We start from the raw sequence: 21,033 nt of genomic DNA on the forward strand, positions 1-21,033 counted from the left end.
CAGAGGAGGCCACACACATGATCCGGGGACAGCAGGGCAGGCCCTACGAAGAGAGGCTATAGGACCTGAACCTGTTTAGCCCTCGCAAGAGAAGGCTGAGGGGGGACCTGGTGGCCATCTATAAACTTATTATAGGGAGGACCAGAAGGGTTTGGGAGAGACCTTGTTTCCCCTAGCGCCCCCCAGGTAACAAGGAATAATGGCCACAAGTTGTTAGAGAGTAGGTTTAGACTAGACATTAGAAGGCACTGCTTCACAGTTAGGGCAGCTAGGATCTGGAACCAACTTCCAAGGGAAGTGGTGATGGCTCCTACCCTGGAGGTCTTTGAGAGGAGGCTTGACGTTTACCTGCCTGGGGTCATTTGAGCCTGGTTTTTCTCTTCTGCCCAGGGCAGGGGGTTGGACCTGATGATCTACAAGGTCCCTTCTGACCCTACTTCTATGAATCTATGAACCTCCCACTTGTGACTTTTGAGCAGGTTGGTTAATACCAGGCTCTACCCTATGCTACCCTACCCTACCCTACCGTACCCATCACTTGCCACTTGTTCCGCATCTCCGTTCCAAGTGGGGACTCAGGACTCAGCCCTGTGCTCATTAATATCAAAGCTCCTGTGGACATCAGTGGTGCAAGGTGAGTGGTCTGCACTCCTATTTGAAGGGTGTAGGTGGTTTATGCAGTGGTGAGGCCTCATATTCTGACTTGGAGCCATATCAGCAATTCTAGCTCTGACCAGAGTCCTGCAAGACATGATAAATCAAAGAAGCTGCTTTTTAATTTTCCTGTACCAATGCTTTGATTGGTGCCTCTGAGACTTTGTTACATTAATTGATTACCTAGAAAAACCTGCGAGTACATGTGGTATACTGGGAGATTTACTTTTATGTTAACTCTAGAAAAGAAGCATTAAGGAGCTAACCATGGATTTTAGGGCTAAGCTCTACGTAAGTAGCTCAATTTGAGAATTTCTTTAGGGAGTGATTTGCGTGTAAAATTTCAAACAGCTCGTAAGTCATGTGGCAGTACCTGAATTGCACTGTACAGTAATGTACTTGCAGAAGGTAAGCCTGTAGGTTTATTAAATACAATATCAATTATCAGTAACCCCAAATATTCATTACTTTCTAAACTCTCTAGGGTCTTCATCCTGAGACTTTTTTCCCCACTTCTATGAAATAATAGGTCAGTGAAGGTTTAATAGTGCTGCCCAGGAAAGGATGCATCATGCATAGTCTTTTTGGTGCATTATATTAGTGGCTCACAGGCATCCTTCAATTATCTAGTATACATAGATATTTCTCCTCAGTTATTTCCAAGCGATTGGCCACAATAAGAAAAATCCTTATTAATCCCAGCGTGCATGACCTTTCATGTCATACATCCTCAGTTAAATTTCATCATATTTTTTCCAGTTCTTAATGCATCCTTTCCTTTCCATATCTCCAACTCCTTGTGTAAACTGATGATGACCCCTCTTTTACATCATTTGATGCCATTAACATGCTACTGTTTTTTGTGTCAAGATAATCATTGGATAATATTTAGTAAGACCAGTCCCAAAACCGATCATTAAGTACCTTCAGGTAACATCAGTTAATCCTGAAAGTTCCCCTTTCAACACTGTTTGCAACTTCCCTTTACTGAGTCCCTTATCAAATCTTGTAGTAAATCCTCACCTCCATCTCAGTTGATCATTTTTCATGTGGACATACATTGAGTACTTCATAGAAATCAAGTAGATGAGCTCTGTTGCCTTTCTTTTGCTTGAAAAAATAATTGGTTGTCATTTCAAAGAGATATCTGATTAATCTGGCATAATCTATTTTGGGTAAACTAATACTTCATTTCCCTCCTTTCCTGTTTTCGGCCATGTCTTTATTCTTTCCTTGAAAAGTGACTCTAAAGGTTTTCCTGCTGTTGAGGTCAGTCTAATGAGCTGTAGTTTTCCCATATCAGTTTTTCTCCTTTCTTAAATGCTCTATTTATTTACGTGCCATCCTTCCTTTAGAAAAGCTCAGTAAGAACAAAATAACTTATGAAAGCATATAAAATACGAAATAAGATGTATACCTCTGTAACAAAAAGACCCCAAACGACACCCCAACTTAACCTTGCTTGCTAAATGCCTGCCCAAACAAAAGTATTCTTGTAGTTCTTCCAGATGTCCAGGCTCAGACTTTGGCAAGTCACAATGGGGAGGGAGTTTCACAGCAGAAGATGTATTACCAACAATGGCCTCCCACATGTTTTTGACAAGTGATCTTGACACACATGAAGTTTGTTCTTGACTGACCTTGGAGATCGAAGTGGGACATAAGGGCAAAGGCAGTCCTTTAGGTACAAAGGGCTGAGGCCATGATCCTGGGTTCCCCCTGCCCTGGCAAATTGGGGATCTGGTTCTCGATCCTACAATTGATCAGATCTCATTGTGCTTGTAAGTGAGCATCTGAAAGGGTCGACAACTGGTTGACCCCAGTTGTCTTTCCTGCCTTGTGGGAGGGGAGCTGGACCTGATGATCTTGCGAGGTCCCTTCCAGCCCCTTACAATCTATGAATCTGTTAGGGACCAAAGTCCCAGTTCAAAAATGGCTTAAAAGCCTGAGCCCTGTTGACTTCCAATGAAATTTAGGTTCCTAAGTTCACAGGTCACTTCTGAAAATGGGACTTGTTCTCATGAGTCACTTAAGTGTTCTTGTAAAATTCATCCTGAATGTTTTACTGAATACAAGTCTTTGTGAGAACCATCAAAAAACATGATTTTTTTTTCATAATATCTTTGTGGGGAAAGAAAGCTCTAGGTGGGATTTTTTTTCTAATTATGCCATTTCTCAGGAATTAAGTCTTAACATGGTATTATATAATATCAGTTTTTTTAAAGCATCCTTTCTTTTGGTAGTTGATGCCTTTAGAATTGTAGTTCCCAGCATGGCACTTAACAGTTTCTGCAAGCTCGTGTGAAGTACTGTTGCAAGGTATGAGGTTTCGGGTGAGGAAATTCAGCATCAGTGCAGACACAATAATTCAAGCAGAGCTTTGCAATGAGGCTGCTCACACCTAATTTAGACGAGGTGGGTGTTTGGAGTCATGAAGACATTTCCTGTGTTGATCTTAAGAACAAAAATCCATAGTTGGATGATGGAGCAGACTTGTATCCTCTGTGATGCAGGTCCCTGGGCTGGATGAACCTGTGGTCTGGCCCATTTTGGAAATTCTTCTGTTCCTATACTGCAGTGCTGACATAATCTGAATCATGTCAGGGCTATCGAATAGTATGTTTTATAATTTGCATCCTTAAAGAAAAGGTCCTTTAGTGTGTGATACTGGGAGTGGAAATTTGCTGAATTATTTGTAATAATAGCCTTCTTGATTAATTGGGGACACCGGTCCTAGGAAAGGTTCCCTTCCCAGTATTAATACTTATCTTCCTCCTGATTTTTTATTTTTTTTTACCTTCAGACATATTGCGAAGCTCATCTTTTTCTTCTTCTGGCTTTTTCTGGAACAGTAATTTTTTGTTCCATAATGTGGTAGCAGTTCCAGTTTTATGGACCTCTGAGCATTTCATGTTTTGGACATTATTGCTAACTTGTATGTTGTATTATTTTTGGTACATGTGTCCAAAGCTAAAAAATAAATAAATCCTGAAATAAATAAAGTGGGAAAAATTAAAATGTGCCTAAGGAAAAGAATCAACATCCTGTCGTATTAAAAATTGCAGAACAATTAACATTTCAGTGTGCTTGAAAACAATCCAGATGTTTAGACTTGCTATCAGTGTGTTTAGCTAGAGGAACGCAGAATGCTATACCCATTTTTTTTTTTAACATTTTGTTTGAAAGAATAATTTCTAAACCTTAAGGAAGACTTGCTAGGCTATCAAGTAACTAATTTATTCAATTACAAGGCCTTTATGAGGGAATGCAATGTGGTTGTTCTGTGAAATGTTTTCTTTTCAATTGAAGATGCATCCTTTTCAGCCTCTTCATCGATCATGTTGAATTCAGTAGCACTAAAAATTGTGCTAGCACACTTGGGATAGCAGAATTGGCATTTTAAAATCAAACAAATGTACTTTATTCTAAGGGGAACATCTCATCCTGTTTCATGACTCTGAATAAAAATATTCTTGCAGAATATTGCAAATTATATTTGCTAGGTTTATAAAAAATGTGCCATCCAGAAAGCTGTGGAGTCTACAGCAGTTTTGAATGTTGCACTAGATCAGGGGTGCTCAACCTCCAGCTTTCTGGGCAAATGTAGCCTACAGAGTCATAGGGATCTGGTCAGAGGGTTTCCCCGTGAATCGGGAAATATGGCAGCAGTGGTATTAAATATGGCCACGTTGCCCTGCTGCCGAGTTCCCAAACCCCACACAGCATGTTGGGGTCATGTTATGCCCCCCTCTCCTCTGTGGCTGGTTGGAGCTGGGCCATGCCCTTCCCCTTGCATTGGATGGGGCTGGTCCACACTTCCTTCCCCACACTGGGCCAGGTTGGGGCCATTTCCCTTTTCACCTGTGGAACCAACTGGGAGTTGGGCCATGCCTCCTCCCTCCCCACCCCCATGGTGCCATGTTGGAGCCGGGTTGCCCCCTGCCCACCTCCATATGGCCAGATGGAGCCCTGCTGTGACAGGCCTGTGCTGGATCAGGACCATCAGCTGGATCTGGCCTGCAGATGGCCTGAGCAGTGCCCATCCAGCCCACAGCCCAAAAAAGGTTGAGCCACCCCTGGTCTAGATCAGTTGTCAATGAAGAGTCTGGACGGCATTGAATGCTCCTAAAAGACTGTATGCTAGATGCAAGTGACATTGTGTGTCTGTCTGTCTCTCTGCCCATCTTCTGCCTTACTCGCACAGAAAACCCATGCTTAAAATAGTGTCAAGGTTTCAGAGTTAGGTCCTTACCCTTCCTGGACAAAATCTGAGTGTCTCTTGCAATGCACAGGTATCTCAGAACTTTTTGAAGGAAAAGTCACCACAATTTTTTGATGTCCATTTTTCTGTAGCCTCGTTCCCAGAAATAGCGGCATGCTTTTGGCTAAGTCTTCTGGAAATCTTCAGCTTATATGCTTGAAGGGTGTAAAGTTATCAGCAGCTGGAAATGGGGCATTATAATGGGAAGCATCAGACATCCTGATAATAGGATAGCTCTATAATCATTGGTTTACTCAGTGGTATAATCGCTTGTTTACCCACCCCAGCAAAACTAAATCTCTTTGTCCTTCCTACTACTATGTGGGTTTGAGAAAATTGAACTTGCAGGACTCTTACGTCAGCAAACTTGGCTCTTTGGTTAACCTTGGAAGGGGTAAATGAGCTTCAGTCAAATCATTTTTCACTGAAAATGTTTTTTCCTACTATGTGCAGAATTTTAAGCAGAAGTCTGGGTCACTGCTGACATCTGAATGTTCAAAGACCACATGAGGCACTGCATACTATATTATCCCCCTGATGGCTTCCCATGGCTGTTAAAAGAAAGGCTCCTAAAGAGAGTCTACCACCTCTGTTATCTCCAGAAGAACAAAACTGAATCAGATCTACAAGGCTGTCTCTGTAGTCAATTATACAGATTGATAGTACCCAAACTGCTGCCTAATCTGAAGAAATCAGCAGGGATTAGCTGCTTTCTCTTCATTGCCAAGAATAGATTTGTAACCAACCAAAGCTGCATATCCTACACCAGGTAGAGGAGGATCCAGGAAGCTGAAATCTTACTTGAAGAAGGGAAATGATAGACTGAACAACAGTTGGTCGGCTTTTGACCTTCAGAAGAATAGAGCCTTAGCCATACAATGCTTCCAAGTGTAAGGTGCTCCAGCTGGGGGCATACGACCCTCATCACACATACAGGCTCGATGGTGACAGCTTGACTTGCACACGGCCGAAAGGGACCTGGGGGTAGTGATCAACCATCGCATAATGTGAGCCGAAGGTATGAGGCAATGGTCGGCAGGGCAAACGACATGCTGGCATGTATCAACTGATGCATCTTGTGTAAAGCTGAGGAGGTGATGCTTGTGCTGTACTCAGTGCTGGCGAAACCGCAGCTGGAGTACTGCATCCAGTTCTGGGCGACGCACTTCAGAAAGGACGTGGAAAAACGTGACGGTTCAGAAAAGAGCCCCCAGTATGATCAGGGACTTGCAAGGCAAGCCATATGAGGAAAGGCTGAGGGACCTGAGACTCTTCAGCCTAAACAAGAGAAGGTTGAGAGAGGACTTGACAGCAGCTTACCGCTGTATCAGAGGAGCACATCAGGAGCTTGGTGAGCAACCGTTCACTAAGGCACCCGTGGGGAAGACCAGGACCAATGGATACAAACTCCTGGAAGGCCGCTTCAGGCTTAATACCAGGAAAAACACCTTCAAAGTCAGTATCCAGACTGTGGAAGAAACTCCCTGCAGAGGTGGTACAGTCACTGAACCTGGAGGTTTTCAAGGGGAGACTGGACAGTCACCTTGCTGGGGTCACTTGACCCCCGTTGTCTTCCTGCCTAGAGCAGGGGGGCTGGACCCGATGATCTGCAAGGTCCCTTCTAACCCCTAACATCTATGAATCTATAACATCAAGAGTAACATGTTTCCACTTCTAACTACTACACTTTTCTTTATGTGGGTTTAAATAAAGTCGACCAAGTGCAGTTTAAATGGGTTTAAACTTGACTAAATTCTTTACAATCATCAGAAAACAAACACAAGGTCTAGTAAGCATTACCTTATTGTCTGGTTTAGGTTTAGTTGCTATAAATGTTGTTCTTTTGTCACAATAAATACTATTTGATCATTTCAATTTTCTTAGGGCCTGAATTGGTGACTACTGAAACCAGCAGGGAGATTTTCCATTGACTTCAGTGGGTTTTGACTCATACCTTGAACTTTTTAAGATAAGACCTATAAAAGAGACAGCTTTTATATGCTATTTTTGATCTGATGTTTCAAACCATGACCAAAGAATTGGTTTTTCTGGGTAAATGATTTTTCAATTGGAAGCATTCAGACGAGCAGGCAAGCTGTAAGTTGGGTGAATGCCCTCATTGGTGACATGATTTAACACCCTGGCCACAACCCTTTCATTTCCTGAGGTGTGGGTTTTGGATTGTTTCTCCTCACAATACAATTTGATGTTCTCAGAGATAGGACATATCGTTCAAAAAATATTGCAAACAATTGGCTCAATTGACTTGCTGCCCACTTACGCTAATGTAATGACAAATGATCATCCTGGGAAGCTGGATCTTCAGTGTCGCAGCTGAATTTACGATTATGTAAAGAGTACTATGAGAAAACTGGACTATGTCCTTAGCTGAATCCTTAGGTTACTCGACTTGGATTATTCTTCCCTACCTTTCTATTTCTCTAAATGCTGGTGCCAGAACAGGCCACCCTCTTCACTTTCCCCGGCTTATTCAAAACCATTTTGAGTTTCCCATGTACATATTTTTGAATAGTGATGACTTATGATTCATTTATAATGTAAATAAAACTAAAAGAAGAAAGAAAATACAGTCAACTAACCAGCTACTGATTTTTTTTATTTTTTATTTTTTTTAAATCTATGTAAACCTGCACTTGAAGTTGCATGACTTTAATACTGAACCCAGCTTCATTTAATTTATTCTGCCAGAGAGACCTGTTGAAGCTTTGGCAAAGCCAGGCATGAACAATTGCATCCTTTTCCTCAGGAGATGCTCTGTGTTGGTGGAAGAAGCAGGTGCCAATTCGGGCACAGCACAGTTTTCAAACACATGAATAGTCCTGTTGCTTTCTTCTACGGGACTGCTGTCTGTAAGACTACTCACACACATCAGATTATGTACGTAAGTGCTTTGTTGAATGAAGCCCTGGGGCACTGTCCTCTGCGGGGAAAACAATTTCAATTGCTCTCTGTCAGCTGGTCACCTTTAATTCAGTAAGATTTGTAAATCAAATACTGGCTTTCGGACCTAAGAATAAAAATAAATCTCTTATTTTCTGGCCTTGAAACAACTGATTGAACTCAGTTGGCTTTGAAACTAGTAGATATCCAAACAAGTTTCACAACAGTGCTATTTGGGGTAAGATATTTACCAGGGAAAATTGAATGATCCTCTGTATTTATTGCTTGATAAATAGGACCACTCAACTATACAAATAAGAAGGCAGTGGTGATCTGGGTGTGGAAAAACAGATGCTTTGCAATATAACTTTTTCCCAGAGTTGGAACTAAGTGTTGGTTATGACAGTAATTGTACTGGTGCTGAGCTGTCTTTATAACTTTGAAAGTGAAAACCGTGTTCTGTGGGGCACGACTGTCTTTATGCTCAGTGTAGAGGGTCTATCGCAATGGGATCTGAGTCCACTGGGTTTCCAACACACTACTGCAGTACAAACAGTCACAGCAAAGGCCTCCTAACTTTTAGTCTTAGCTCTCATGATAACTCCTGAGTATCCTCATACTTAATGTTTAGATGCTTGACCCCAGGAAAATAATCCACAGCTTGGCTTGCGGTGCTGAAGACAGAGAAACAGGCTTTAAGAATGGGATGCTTGAGCAAGCAAATGCCTAAGCCAGTCAACAGGAAATGCTGACTAGAAGATATGGCTGAAACCCTGCCCCTCTCTGGAGCTTAGTTGCCTCCCTGCAGCTCTGAATCGGCACCTTCAACAGACTGGGATTCACAGCTGAAAACCTCCTCCCTAACTTAAGAGGCCTAAACCCTCCCTTTGGAGATGAATGAGTGGCTTGCCCTTTTTGAGACCTGGCATAAGGACCAGGTAGGGTGGTGGCTATTTTTTATACAACACTCTTGGATTTAGTGTTTGCCCAAGAAGTGGGAGAAGAGGGATCAGTACCCTGCCCAGCTGGTGGGGTTTCACCCCTACATCTCCTTGAAGTGTCCTAACCCCCACATGAGAAGGAAATCTAGGCTGGGGGCAGTTTCCACCCTTCATGCAGAAGCTGAGCTACTGTGTGAAAAGGAATTCAAGATCCTTGGGGTCAGGAGAAACAGCACAAGAGGGAGTCTGACCCCCTCTTCACAGATGAAGACACTTTACCTGATAGAGGGAAGTGTTAGTTTCTAGCCCCTGCTGTCAGCACTGTTTATGCATTTTGCTTTAAACAGTTATTGGTCAAAATAAATGTACAGTCCTGGGACCAGTGACTGGAACTCAGTTTTTCTTTTGAGCAAGTGCCCTCCTTCCCTAGGCTAGAATTACTATTCCCTCTTCTGTTCTCTTATGGCCATGTCAGGATAGAGACTGTCACCCACTCCAGGCTCATTGTTAGAGCACTCCCCTAAGATGTGGGAAATGTGCATTTTAGCTCCCTCAGCTACAAAAGGGCACTGAATCCAGATTCCCCACTTCCAAGGCAAGTGCGCCAAGCTGTTGGCCTCTTATATTAAAGGTGGGCATCATCAGTGTTGTTGAACCAAAGTCAGCATGGCAGCTGTGTTTTGTGCCAAACTCAATGATCCGTCTGTGTAAGCTTATTTGCAGTGTACCTCCTAGATTGAAACTCTTAGGAGACTTAGACCCAGAGAAGGTTAGTTTGTGAATCTCAGTGGCACTTAGGTGTGAGGTAGTGGCCAGTAGGGCGGTGCGAAGCTTTGGTCCCTGATTTGATTTGGCAGAGATTCGGCCCAATTCAGTGGCCGAATCTCCAAATCTGAATCGAATCAGAGGACCCTTTAATCTCTCCAGTTCAAATCGGAACCCTCTGAATCAATTCGGAAAGATGTGGTGATTTGGACATAGGCACAGCTTTAAATGTTTTTTCTACATACCTCTAGGTAGCGGGTGGCTTGTGATTGCTGTGATGCTGGGGCACATGCAGTGTCCCACAGGAGTGTGGGGGGCTCCCAGAAGCACTTCTGGTTCACTTCCGGGTCTCCCGGGGAGCGCGCTGGAAGGGCCCCCCTGACTCAGCAACTGGTACCTCTTGGGTTGGGGGGCGACTCCCAGAGTTCCCCTGTGGCTGATTGCCAAGCCACAGGGGGCCTGAGGGGGCCCCCAGTGTGCTCCCCCACGGACCTGGAAGTGGACTGGAAATACTTCTGGTCCACTTCCGGGTTTGCCAGGGAGCACATTGAGGCCCTCCCCCACCCCCGCACTCCTGTTGGGGCACTCCATCTGCCCCACCAGCGCAGTGATCACAAGCTGCACTGGTACCTCAAGGTATGTAGAAATAACTTTTAAAGCTGTGTCTGTGTCTGAAGCACTGATTCTCCGAACCAGCATCAAATCTTCAGATTCGGACTTAGCTGAATCGAATCAGGGACAGTGATCCAAATCAGTGAATTGAATCACTGTCCCTGTTGAGTACGGCCGGCTTCACACACCCCTAGTGACCAAGGTTCACAGACTTGCCAAGATGGAGGCAGTTCTGAGTATGTGCAGTAGCAGAACTCTGGACACCAAAGAAATTTTACTGGGGAAAATGGAGGTGCCATCTTCAGGCAATGAGCTGCCCAAGCACTTTTGTGGGCTTGCACATTCACTTTTGGTTTGGTTTTGCCAAATATAAGATATAAATAAAACACTGGCCAGGTTCAGGTGCAGACTGTCATCTTTTCTAATTGACTTCACAACAGGTTTTTGGAATCTTTTAGTCATAGTCTCTAACTTGCTCAGAGATAGTTGGTCATGTTCATCTGAAGTTGGTCAGAAAATACAGCAGGATAGCACCATAGAGACTAACTGAGGTTGAACTGCTTGAATCGGTTACTCTCTAAGGTGCCACCTGCTCTACCCTCTGCCAGTTGCTAATTCATCAAGCACTAACTTCAGTAGAGCCATCATGAATGAATTTGGTGTACTGTATTGTATTCTTCAGCAACTTTATGTTTTTGTATGCATCTTCTTGCTTTTGCTTTATGTCTGCTGTCTCGTAGACTGTAGTTGTAATGGACTCAGTCCAATCCCCTTTGAAGTCTATGGGTATTTTCCCCGGGTTATTGGATAAGACCGACAGTGCATAATGTCCAAATAGCCAATGTATTACAAAGCAAACAAGTATCTGTTCAGTTAAAAATCTGAATAATAAACTAGATCTATACCTAGCATAAAGTTGAAAGATGGAAAAATTCACTTTCTTAGTGTTAGAAGCAAGATTTGTGATGAAAGGTAATGTGTTTTATAAGTCCAACTGGTGTAATTGGGAGAGAAAACAGACAAGCTTTTGGTCCTCAAATACCCTTTATTAGGTCTCCTTTAGCATTAGTTATTATGTGCATTCGAATGCAGGGATAGGACTTCAAGGATTTGGGGATCTGAAACAGAAATACATACTGAATTTGAAATGCATACAGTCTCCTCAATTGAACTTAGAATCTCAGATGTAGTTTATCCTTCAGACGCCGTGTTTCATAAGGAACACAGACACATGAGGGTTTAAGGTTCTTTTGATATTAAAAATAACTTCAGGAACTCCAATATTTTACAATTTGATAACATAATTAGCTAGTGTTTTGTCTAGATTGATTTGATGATAATGTACAAAAAAGGGTAATTTAATCTTGGCAAAGAAATGAAGAATATTTACCTCTTTCCTTTCTATGTCTTAATTTCTACTTCAGATTAAACATTTTGTCTGCTGAATATTTAACGTTTGAAATTTCCCTGTATACGTCTTCTGTTTCGAATCATCATTTAACTTGGTGAAAAAGTGAGTTATATCCTGGGATTGTAGAGCATTGAGATCCTGTTGTTTTTCTTTTTTTCACATGTATGGTCTCCTGCCATATGCAGACCTTCAACTTCTCCTGGGAGAGTTGCTGCTCTCCCAGTAAAAACCATAAATGTACAGATGTTCAGAGCAAAAATGGCTGCTCGTAGGAGAAAAATAATTCCAGGAACAACTGGGGTTAAATCATTTTCAGGAGAGTTTCTCCTGGGAGACCAAAGGTCTATATATGTTTCCTTCTGAGAGAAGCCATTGCACAATCCTCCAACATCCCTGTGTCCCTTCCCTCCTGCCCTTTCCCCCTCCTTACCAGGGGAGATAGTGTCTTGTTCAAGCTGGATATTACTGCTCCAGCCAAGCATGGAGCAGATCATGCACCCTTATAATCCCCACATTGTGTTGCAGGGAGACGGACCCTGATCCTGAGCAGTCAGGATCAGCAAATCAGGGCTGTCCTGTACATAGCTGCCATATGTCTCCAGGCTGACTGAGGTAGCCTGCAGAGCACACTGAGATGTGTGCACAGGGGTCTCCTGGCTGCGCAGTGTCAGCACTGCAAGCTCTCTGATCTTGAAGGGCTCAGTATTCAAGTGCCTGTTTGGGGAACTCCAGGTAAATTTTTTTTCTATCAGGAAACCCCCCCTGGGAGAATTCTCTCAAATCACTTGAATGTGTGTGTGCACGGCCTCTGTTCACATTCTTTGGGAATCTCTTATGTGCATTAAAAGGGGTAGACCCAAATATTTCTATTATTTTTCCCTGTTTTTCTCTGCTTGTATTTGCTTAAACACTTGTACTTGTTGATTTTAAAAAATGCTGTAGGAAGATACCTACATAGTCTGGTGACTGGCAAATTAATTATCTTCATGTGCAAAGGCATATAGATTTCTAATCAGTGGCTTGTGTTGTATACCACACCCTCAAAGGGCAACTGGTTCTCATTTATTGGGTGAGTAGTCTACTGTTGAATAAGTGAGGCATCATTTTACATAATAAGGGTATCAGTTATACCAGATGCACCTAAAAATAAGAAATGTTAGACCCTCTCTTTACAGGGTGGTACCTAGCCACTCTCTAAGGTAAGGATAAGGGTAGCTATATGGGCAGATCATTTCACATCTCTTCTTGATAGCAATTCTTGCACCTTCCCCTGAAGCATCTCCCTGTCTAGGCTATAGGATTTTGGATTAGATGGATCATAGGTTTGTCTAATATGACATTCACATGCTCTAATTTAATATCCCATGGATGCGGTTCTTTGAAAAACTTAGAAAGGACTCTATCTTGATTATGTACTTCTGCTGGTGTCTGATACACTTCCACTAATGTTAAAACACACTTTATTTATTTTAAAATAATCCCTAGTGCTATTCCTATACTTGTGATTTGGCTTGACCTATAAAACTAGCTTATCCTGTAAGTGCCAAACCTTGAACTGAGCTATTGAAAATAACAATAGTGGAATTTGTCTTGAATTGACAGTTTTCTGTATTTAAATATTTAATGAATGCTTAATTAGAGCAAAAACAAGAGTCAGGGGATTGTGTGTTGCATTAATATTGTATTTCAAATGAAGTAATGGATTTTATTCTTTTCTAGGGGATCAGCAGCCTCTTCAGTTCCTTAAAAGTGGTGCGTCTTCTACGACTTGGTCGTGTTGCCAGGAAATTGGACCATTATCTAGAATATGGTGCTGCAGTACTGGTGCTGTTGGTCTGTGTATTTGGACTAGTGGCTCACTGGCTAGCCTGTATATGGTACAGCATTGGGGATTATGAGGTGATCGATGAAGTCACTAATACAATCAAAACAGATAGCTGGCTCTACCAGTTGGCATTGAGTATCGGGACCCCATATCGGTACAATACTACCGGCTCAGGGCAGTGGGAAGGAGGACCCAGTAAAGACTCGTTGTACATATCCTCTCTCTACTTTACCATGACAAGCCTTACAACAATAGGATTTGGAAACATTGCTCCTACCACTGATGGAGAGAAGATTTTTTCAGTAGCCATGATGATGGTTGGCTGTAAGTAGAATGGTCTTACTGTATTTTGTTTTATTTTGCATGTACATATTTATCTTCCAGCATTCAATATGCCATATTTTAAAGCACATGCATTGGCTTGTTATACTGTTACTATTAGTTGCACATGTAGTATCCCATGATTGCCATCAGGACTCTTGACAGACATATATTTTCGCATGTTGCGTTGCAGATAAGTAAACATGGAATAAAACTGGTGATATAGAAGCAAAACTTATCTGATCATGACTTGGAAGATATATATAGTGTTTAAGTAGATCTGATCAAAATTATATAGTACATGCCAAGATTTCTTTTTTGCATTTTAATAATCTGGGTATGCATTAAGTATTGAATTGGGTTAAAAATTTGAACTCTCAGACTCATGGGGCCAATTGAATTAATCTGATTTTTTTTTTTTTTTTTAAATGAACTCCCTCTAGCTAGTTTTCAGAAAGGTGCTGTGCCTTTTATGACATTGGTTGGGTTTTAATGTAAGCTCTATTTTTATCTACTGAGATGGTATCCTTTGTCACCGTGGAAGCTGAAGGTAGAGGAGGTCATTAGAAGACATAGTATTGTACCCCTTCTGAGTTTCCTGCTGTTTTGCAGCTCCTCTCAAATGGTTTTCAAATGACAGCGCAAAGGAAGATTCCTTATCTCAGATGCTATCTCATGGCTCTAGGTGAGAACACTATGCAGCTTTTCAGGTTAACAAGAATCTTCAAAATATAGTGTAGTTTGAGCAGCTGGCATAGGGAACCAGGGGGCTGTTGAAAAATTTAATACACGAATAAAATCATTGGGAAAATGGTAAATTATTTCATTGCTTAATAATTAAAGAAAGTGCTTCAGTTGTGCGTTACATTGTCAAAGGTTTGTACAGCGACCGAGTAATTATGTAACAAGTGTGCAAACAACACCTTTTGAAATTAGGAGCTGTGTAAGCTGTCTACTAATTAAGTTCTGCGCCACCTTAAGTCCTTAGAAAAATACATAACTGTAAATGGCAAGTCTTTTTTTTTTTTTTTTTTGCCCTAAAGCTTTTCTAGATGTCCCATATTATTAAATCTATTCATATTTTTAATGTTATTTTTAATGTGTTCTGTTGTTTCAGGAATCTGATAGCATGCTTGCTGTGTGGTTTGATATGATTTGTGTTTAAGCAGCATCTTCACGTATTGCAGTGCACTTCACAGTCTATAAAATGTAGTTCCCAAGCTATGTCATTACTGAGCCACTGTGGATACACTATAGGAAATATACAGGTGGTGGTGGACTGCAAATGCTTTTTTTCTTGATTCTGCTAGATGGTGTTTACAGGGGTCCAAGGACTGGGAGAACTGAGTGGTTTTGCAGCATCTTTGATTTTTCTGCAGGCCACTGGTGTGGTGCAGGGGAAGGGAGCAGGAAATGGAGCTTGCAGCATTCTCCAAGTTTGCTACCACTGAATACACTATAGACTAATTGGAAAATAGTGCTGGAAGGCATCTTAGGAGATGATTTATTTCAACCTCTTCCTCAGGGCAGGATCATCCTTGTCTAAGCAGTCATTGCTCGGTATTTGTCTAGTTTACACCACTAGCGAAGGGGATTTCACAGCCTTTCCAGGCAGTCTTTCAGGACTTGACCATTGATAATTAGAAAGTTCTTTCATACCTAATCTCATTTCTCCTCGTTGTAATTTAAGATAGTTGCTTCTTCTTGTGTCTACTAGGGGCACAGAGAATAGTCAGTCGCCATCTTCTTTGTGATACCCATTTTCTCTTTGAAGGCTTGTCAAATCCTCCCTCTGTCTTCTCCTGGGTAGACTAAACAATTCAGGTTCTTCCATGCCTGGTGTCAGTTCTTCCAGCCATCATGAGGTCCTTTGTCTGAAACACGTAGAGACATAAAAGCTACAGCTCATTACTAAAGAGTGGTATGGACAGAAAATTGTGCCCACTCCCAATAGCTGATACTGATAGTAAGCATGGGTGCTAGCTGCAAAATTGCCTAAGTAGGACACAGGTTGGGTATTTAACCAGAAGCATAAAAGTAATGCCTGAAAAATGATCAGTATGAAAGGGGACAGACATTTTATACTCTAAAAATGGTAAATATGAAAGGTTTGTAGGTACTGGGTAAAACAGGGACAGAGTTTGAAATTCGGCATGTACACAAAAGGAACAACGTAAGGCCAATCTTTATTTGCCTTCTCCAAGTAAATATACGCACTGATGTAAGCATGGCTACTCATGAGTACAGGAAGCAAGTTTCTGCCAGTAAATGAGACGTATGGGTAGAAAAACCTATTTCTAAGTCATTTTTTTTAAAATCAAATGTTTAGATTGAAAATGTTGAGTCTTTTGCAGATTTGATCACAAGAGCTTGAGGATTTTCACAGATGGACCTGTACAAATGTACATGCACAGCTGCACTGGCTTAATTTCATGTGTTTGGAGATAGTCCTGGAAATGTTTGCCTGTAAATATCATGCTGTGAGTGCATATGCGTCCTAAATCGAAATATGCTGATTGGTCAGTTAAGTGTTCACATGACTACTTACTAACTTGCACCAGCTTGCAAATTCCAAGGTTGTGGTTTGTTGCAGTATTTGTGTTCACAAATCCATCCCACACAGATGTCCAGAGTCTGCCTTCTGGGGTGCACGGTATTGAAGTGAGTACACCAAAAAGTGATACTAATCAGAAGTTATGCAGGCCAAAACTGTTATAAGGAGAGGTGGGTACTTTCTTTTGGACAAATAGTTTGTGAAAAATGCATCTTGAGGGCAATAAAAATGACTTGCAACTTTGGACCAGGTTGGTTAAACAATTTTGGCCAAAATGCAAAAGTTTGGAAATATTTCATTTCAACACTTTCAAACGGAAATGTATAGTCTTTCCATAAAATAATATTTACAATAGTAGAAAGATTCCTCTTAAAAATGACATAATTTTTTAAGGTTTTTATTTTGACAAGACAAGCGGAAATATTTTCGTTAGGGGTCAGCACAAAATAGTTTTTGTTGGTTGGTTTGGGCACCGAACCAGGAATCAATGATTCCCAGAGCTGCAATTATAAGTAAAGAGGAACTTTCTTTTCCTTTTTTATTCTCTAAAATATGAAACAAGCTTGGTGATAGTCCTGGAAATGTTTGCTAATACCGGTAGTTTGTCTTGGCAACGTTTTCCTAACAAGGTCTGCCAAAAAAGCATCTGACGCTTAGATTTGGAATTGGAGATAGCCATTCATCACAATCCTAATGGCCTGCCCATGTAAACTTCAGACATGGCAGAAATGATTTGCTGCTTTGTCTCCTGGCGTTTATTTGTTTTGCAAGCCAGAAGTTTGCTAGTCACGCTGGTAAAGTTATGTGTAGTTGGGAAGAGTGTTTGGAGGGATTATGAGTACATGAATGTTACTGGTGGCCAGGATTACAATGTGGTGCTCGTTTTAAAAAATTGCAGAGTTATGTCTCTGCACTTGCTATAAACAATCGTATGGAAAGTGACTGTGTGGTTGGCTTGGTATTTGAATGCTGTTTTCTCCCCTGGCTGTTCAGCTGGCATCGTAATCAGACAGGTGATTTAAACTGTCTGAGACACATCACCTGGAGTCTTTCAAGGGAGAGGGTTTTTCTCTTAAAAATTATACTTTACACTCATGGCTGTTGTCTTGATGTCTCTTCGACCTGCTCGTTCTGCCTCAGTATGTAAGCTGAAGCATTTGTGTTTGCTGTTTCCAACTTTTTCAAGAGACAAACTGGAACAAATCTTACTGCTTTTTATTGCAAGACTGGGGAGTGAAGTTTGTCTGAGGGTTGCTGTGTAAATTCTCATTTGCTTAAGTGGTCCCTGCATCAGGAATTCATTTTCTTGCATCTCGTCTTGCTTGTATTATGTGACCTGGAGTGGAGCAGAAGGGTGTGAGAAGTCTCTCCTCTGAATCAGTGAGGGACCTTGCCTTGCGGTAGAGACCTTAAATGCAAGCCTCTAGGCTTCACTCGGCTCCTGCTCTGCGGTTATGCATTCTGGTCTCCTCCTCTGTGATTACCTCTGGCAAAGTACTGGGGCTGCCACAGAGGGACGGACTTTGAAGTGGAAGTGACTCAGTGCCGTGTGTTTCATCTAATACAGGCATATATTCATATTAAAGTTACTGTACATGGAAATCTCTAAATTTTATATATGTCAATATATGTTTTATTCTGTTTACATTTGCTGTACTAAACATTGTTCTTTAAAAAACAAACAGAGAACAAACCTTTGAGTCATCTTCAAAAAAATCAGTGGGTATTACAGAGAGGAAAGGCATTCTAATTCAAAATAGTTTTCGGATGTCTCAGAAACATGTAAGGGGTGGGAAGCCTCTTTTTCCAGAATATTTGCCCACTTTTACCAGTTACTACCCCACCAAGTCCTAATGCTTAAAAAGCTCACTTAGAGAACACTGTCATGTAGGCTTTTATTCTTCGCAGGTTTACATTTTTTTTTTTTTTGGTTGGAAAATATGCAATGCACCGCCTTGAGTCTGCAGGTTGGAAACAACACACTCAAGCAATTATGACATTTTTTAAAGTCAGTTTTTTGCCACTGATCAAAGGGAGAGTTGCTGCCTGATAGATGGAAGGTTTCATTTTTGTCGTCTTCCTCCATTTTATACTTTATAACCTGGAGAGAACCTTAACTTGAGCATTAGCGTTGTCAGTGGGCCATATGTTCTACCTGATGCACCTCTCCTTGGAAGGAAGCCCTCTTCGATGAGCTGAGGGAGCTCAGCTTTGACAGGACCTGGTGATGGCTGCAGCTCTTCCTCATAAGCACCATGTCTGATTTTCTTTTTTACAGTTTGGGAATGGATGTGGGCTGCTTGTGAGGCTTTCAAGACCAGGTTCTTATCGATTGTCCAAGCCATTAGCTAATTCATTATTCTAGTTGTGTTCTTTTATTGTTCAAGAAACGTTATTCAGTCCCTCAGCAGCATGCTAATTAGGCCCTTGAATGCAATGCCTCTGAATCACTGGAGTTTATCTACTACGTTTGTTAAGCAAGGCCAAAGCCAATGCAGCAACATTACAGCATCTAATTGGAGATCTCCAGGCAAGCAATCCGAGGGGTCTGCAGGATTTAATTTTAATCCCCAGGCAAATATATGTAGGATAGCAATTTCTAGCTGAGATTGTTACCAGAAGCGGAGATTAAATAGCATTTAGCAGAGCAGCCAATAGTAAATTTGCCAGGACACACTTGTGCAATGGCTTATGTCCATAGGAGGATACTGGACTGTAAGTTTAACTGTATATAAACCATGTAGCACTGGGCCTGCTGTTTCCTACAGTTACTAGTACTACAAGAGGGAGTTTCTTCTGCTCTTTGCTGCAACAGCTGTAGAGGAAGGGAGAGGAGCATTATTCCCAGACCTCAACCTTCTGGAGCAATAGAAAGTTTTTGACCTCTTCAGAACTACTGGAAGAGACAAACCTTTCTCTCTGTCCCCTTCCAAACCTGGGTTACTGGAGCCTATGGGTGGAAATGGAAATGCCCGTTGCTGTTCTTATGAAAAAGAACAGTGCGAGTTTCTAGGTAGTGCTGGCTGCTGCCAACAGCTATCTGGAACAGCTTGCTTTGTACTTATATTGTAAGATCTCTAGGGAAGAGACCTTTTTTTGTTGTGTGTTTGTGCAGTGCCTAACACGATGGCTAGGGACAGACATTCAAAAAGCCTGAGCCTGAATCGATACAATCTACGCAGGTTAATCTAACCTGGCTAGGCTAAATCAGTCTGGACGGACATCCCAGAAATGCAGGCACATGCCTGCAGTGGCTCAGGCTAGAAGCTGGGGGGCACTAGAGCAACCCTCCCTTCCTTCCACAGCATAGAGCTGAGGGGGACATGGCCAGGGCCTGGCAGGATGTTCTGATTAGCCCAGCGGGGAATTGATAACAGTGTTTATCACCCAATTAGGAAAACAAAAGAGGGACATTACCAGCTACTTGTTGATTCTGCCTGTTGATTCAGCAGGGACCTAGCCAGCCCGTGGTCTGCTAGCTAATACACAGACACCTCCCCAGCAAGGCAGAGGGGAGGGGGGAATTCCTGCTTAACAGGGAGTGGTGAGGGGAGCGGGGAAGCAGCCTGCAGTCTCTGGAGCTTCAGCCAGGAAGCAAAGGGGAGGGGCCGGCCCTGCTGTGGAGCAAAGAGCCCCGCCCAGCCCAGAGAGCATGCTGGGATGCTGGGGGTGTCTGGTTATCTTAAACCAGCAAGGGGTCTGGGACAGACATTTCATAACCGATTTGGCTCAAACCAGTTTAAGTCCGTTACTACATTTAACCAGCTTTTTCTCAAACTGGTTTCAGCCATTCTCAGACTGGTTTGTGGGCACTGAACATCTGTTCTGTTACAGGTGTAAACCAGTTTCTGATCACTTAAACCAGTTTATGTGTAATTTCTGTTCCTAGCCAATAGGGTTCTGGTCCATGCCAGGGGCTGTTGGGAGCTACAAGAATACAGATGATACATAAGTAGGCTTGGCAGAATTTGATCTGTATCAATACATGATTTCACCTCACACTCACAGATTGAGATTTTTTTTTCCAGTTAATAATCAAAAAGAGAGGGGAGAAACAGAAGAGAGTTGGAGGCCAGAGTCTAGAGCACTGGTCTCTTCAAAGAGGAAAACAGTAGGTGACTTCATGATACTTCAATTAAACAATTAGCTGCTTGTTCACAGCTGCTGGAACATGGGGTAGAGGGACAGAGGTAACAGAGTAATTAAACCCCTACCCAAAGCCCAGAGAAGGGGGAGTGGAAGAAGAGTATTCCAGCTGGACCAGAAGCAGCGGCTGCGGAGGAAGGCGCATGAAGCAGCGGTGGGAAATTCCTGATGTCTGATTGGGCAACTCAGCTGCAGAAAACTGGGGAGAGACTGAAAAAAGGGGTGAAGCAGCCTACTGGTACAGTTAGAAAGGATAGAAATTTTGGCGGTTTCTTGGCCTTTCCGTTATTTTTGTTTTGTTTTTTGCCATCTTTGTTGTTCGTTCAATTTAAATAGTTAGAAATAAAAAAATGCTTAAAAATAGCGATCAATATTTTCCATTAAAATTATTAAAAAAATGAAATTTGAATTCTGCCAAGCCTGTGCATAAGTCAGTTTTGCAGTCTCAGACCCTCGAACAAGCACAGCCTTCACCCAGCTACTGCAAAGCCCAAACTGGATTGAGTGATCTATAAGAAGCCCCTGGCATGGCTTTACGAGCACTCGTGGTGCTCTGATGAGGTACCGGAGGACTGGAAGAGGGCCAGCGTGGTTCACATCTTCAAAAAAGGGAGGAAGGAGGACCCGGGAAACTATAGGCCG

General features: G+C 42.2%; 1 protein-coding gene across 1 annotated transcript in view; it reads left to right on the forward strand.

Moving 5' to 3' along the window:
* KCNH5 (potassium voltage-gated channel subfamily H member 5) overlaps positions 1-21,033 on the forward strand; it is a 262,762-nt gene that overhangs the window by 81,090 nt on the left and 160,639 nt on the right. Inside the window, exon 7 of the mRNA XM_019550852.1 lies at positions 13,265-13,694. Within this exon, the coding sequence (XP_019406397.1) occupies positions 13,265-13,694 (430 nt within the window). The remainder of the gene's footprint in view (positions 1-13,264; positions 13,695-21,033) is intronic.

Source organism: Crocodylus porosus, unplaced genomic scaffold (genome assembly GCF_001723895.1).
Source record: "Crocodylus porosus isolate Cpor-Errol unplaced genomic scaffold, CroPor_comp1, whole genome shotgun sequence".
NCBI classification, from domain to species: domain Eukaryota; kingdom Metazoa; phylum Chordata; order Crocodylia; family Crocodylidae; genus Crocodylus; species Crocodylus porosus.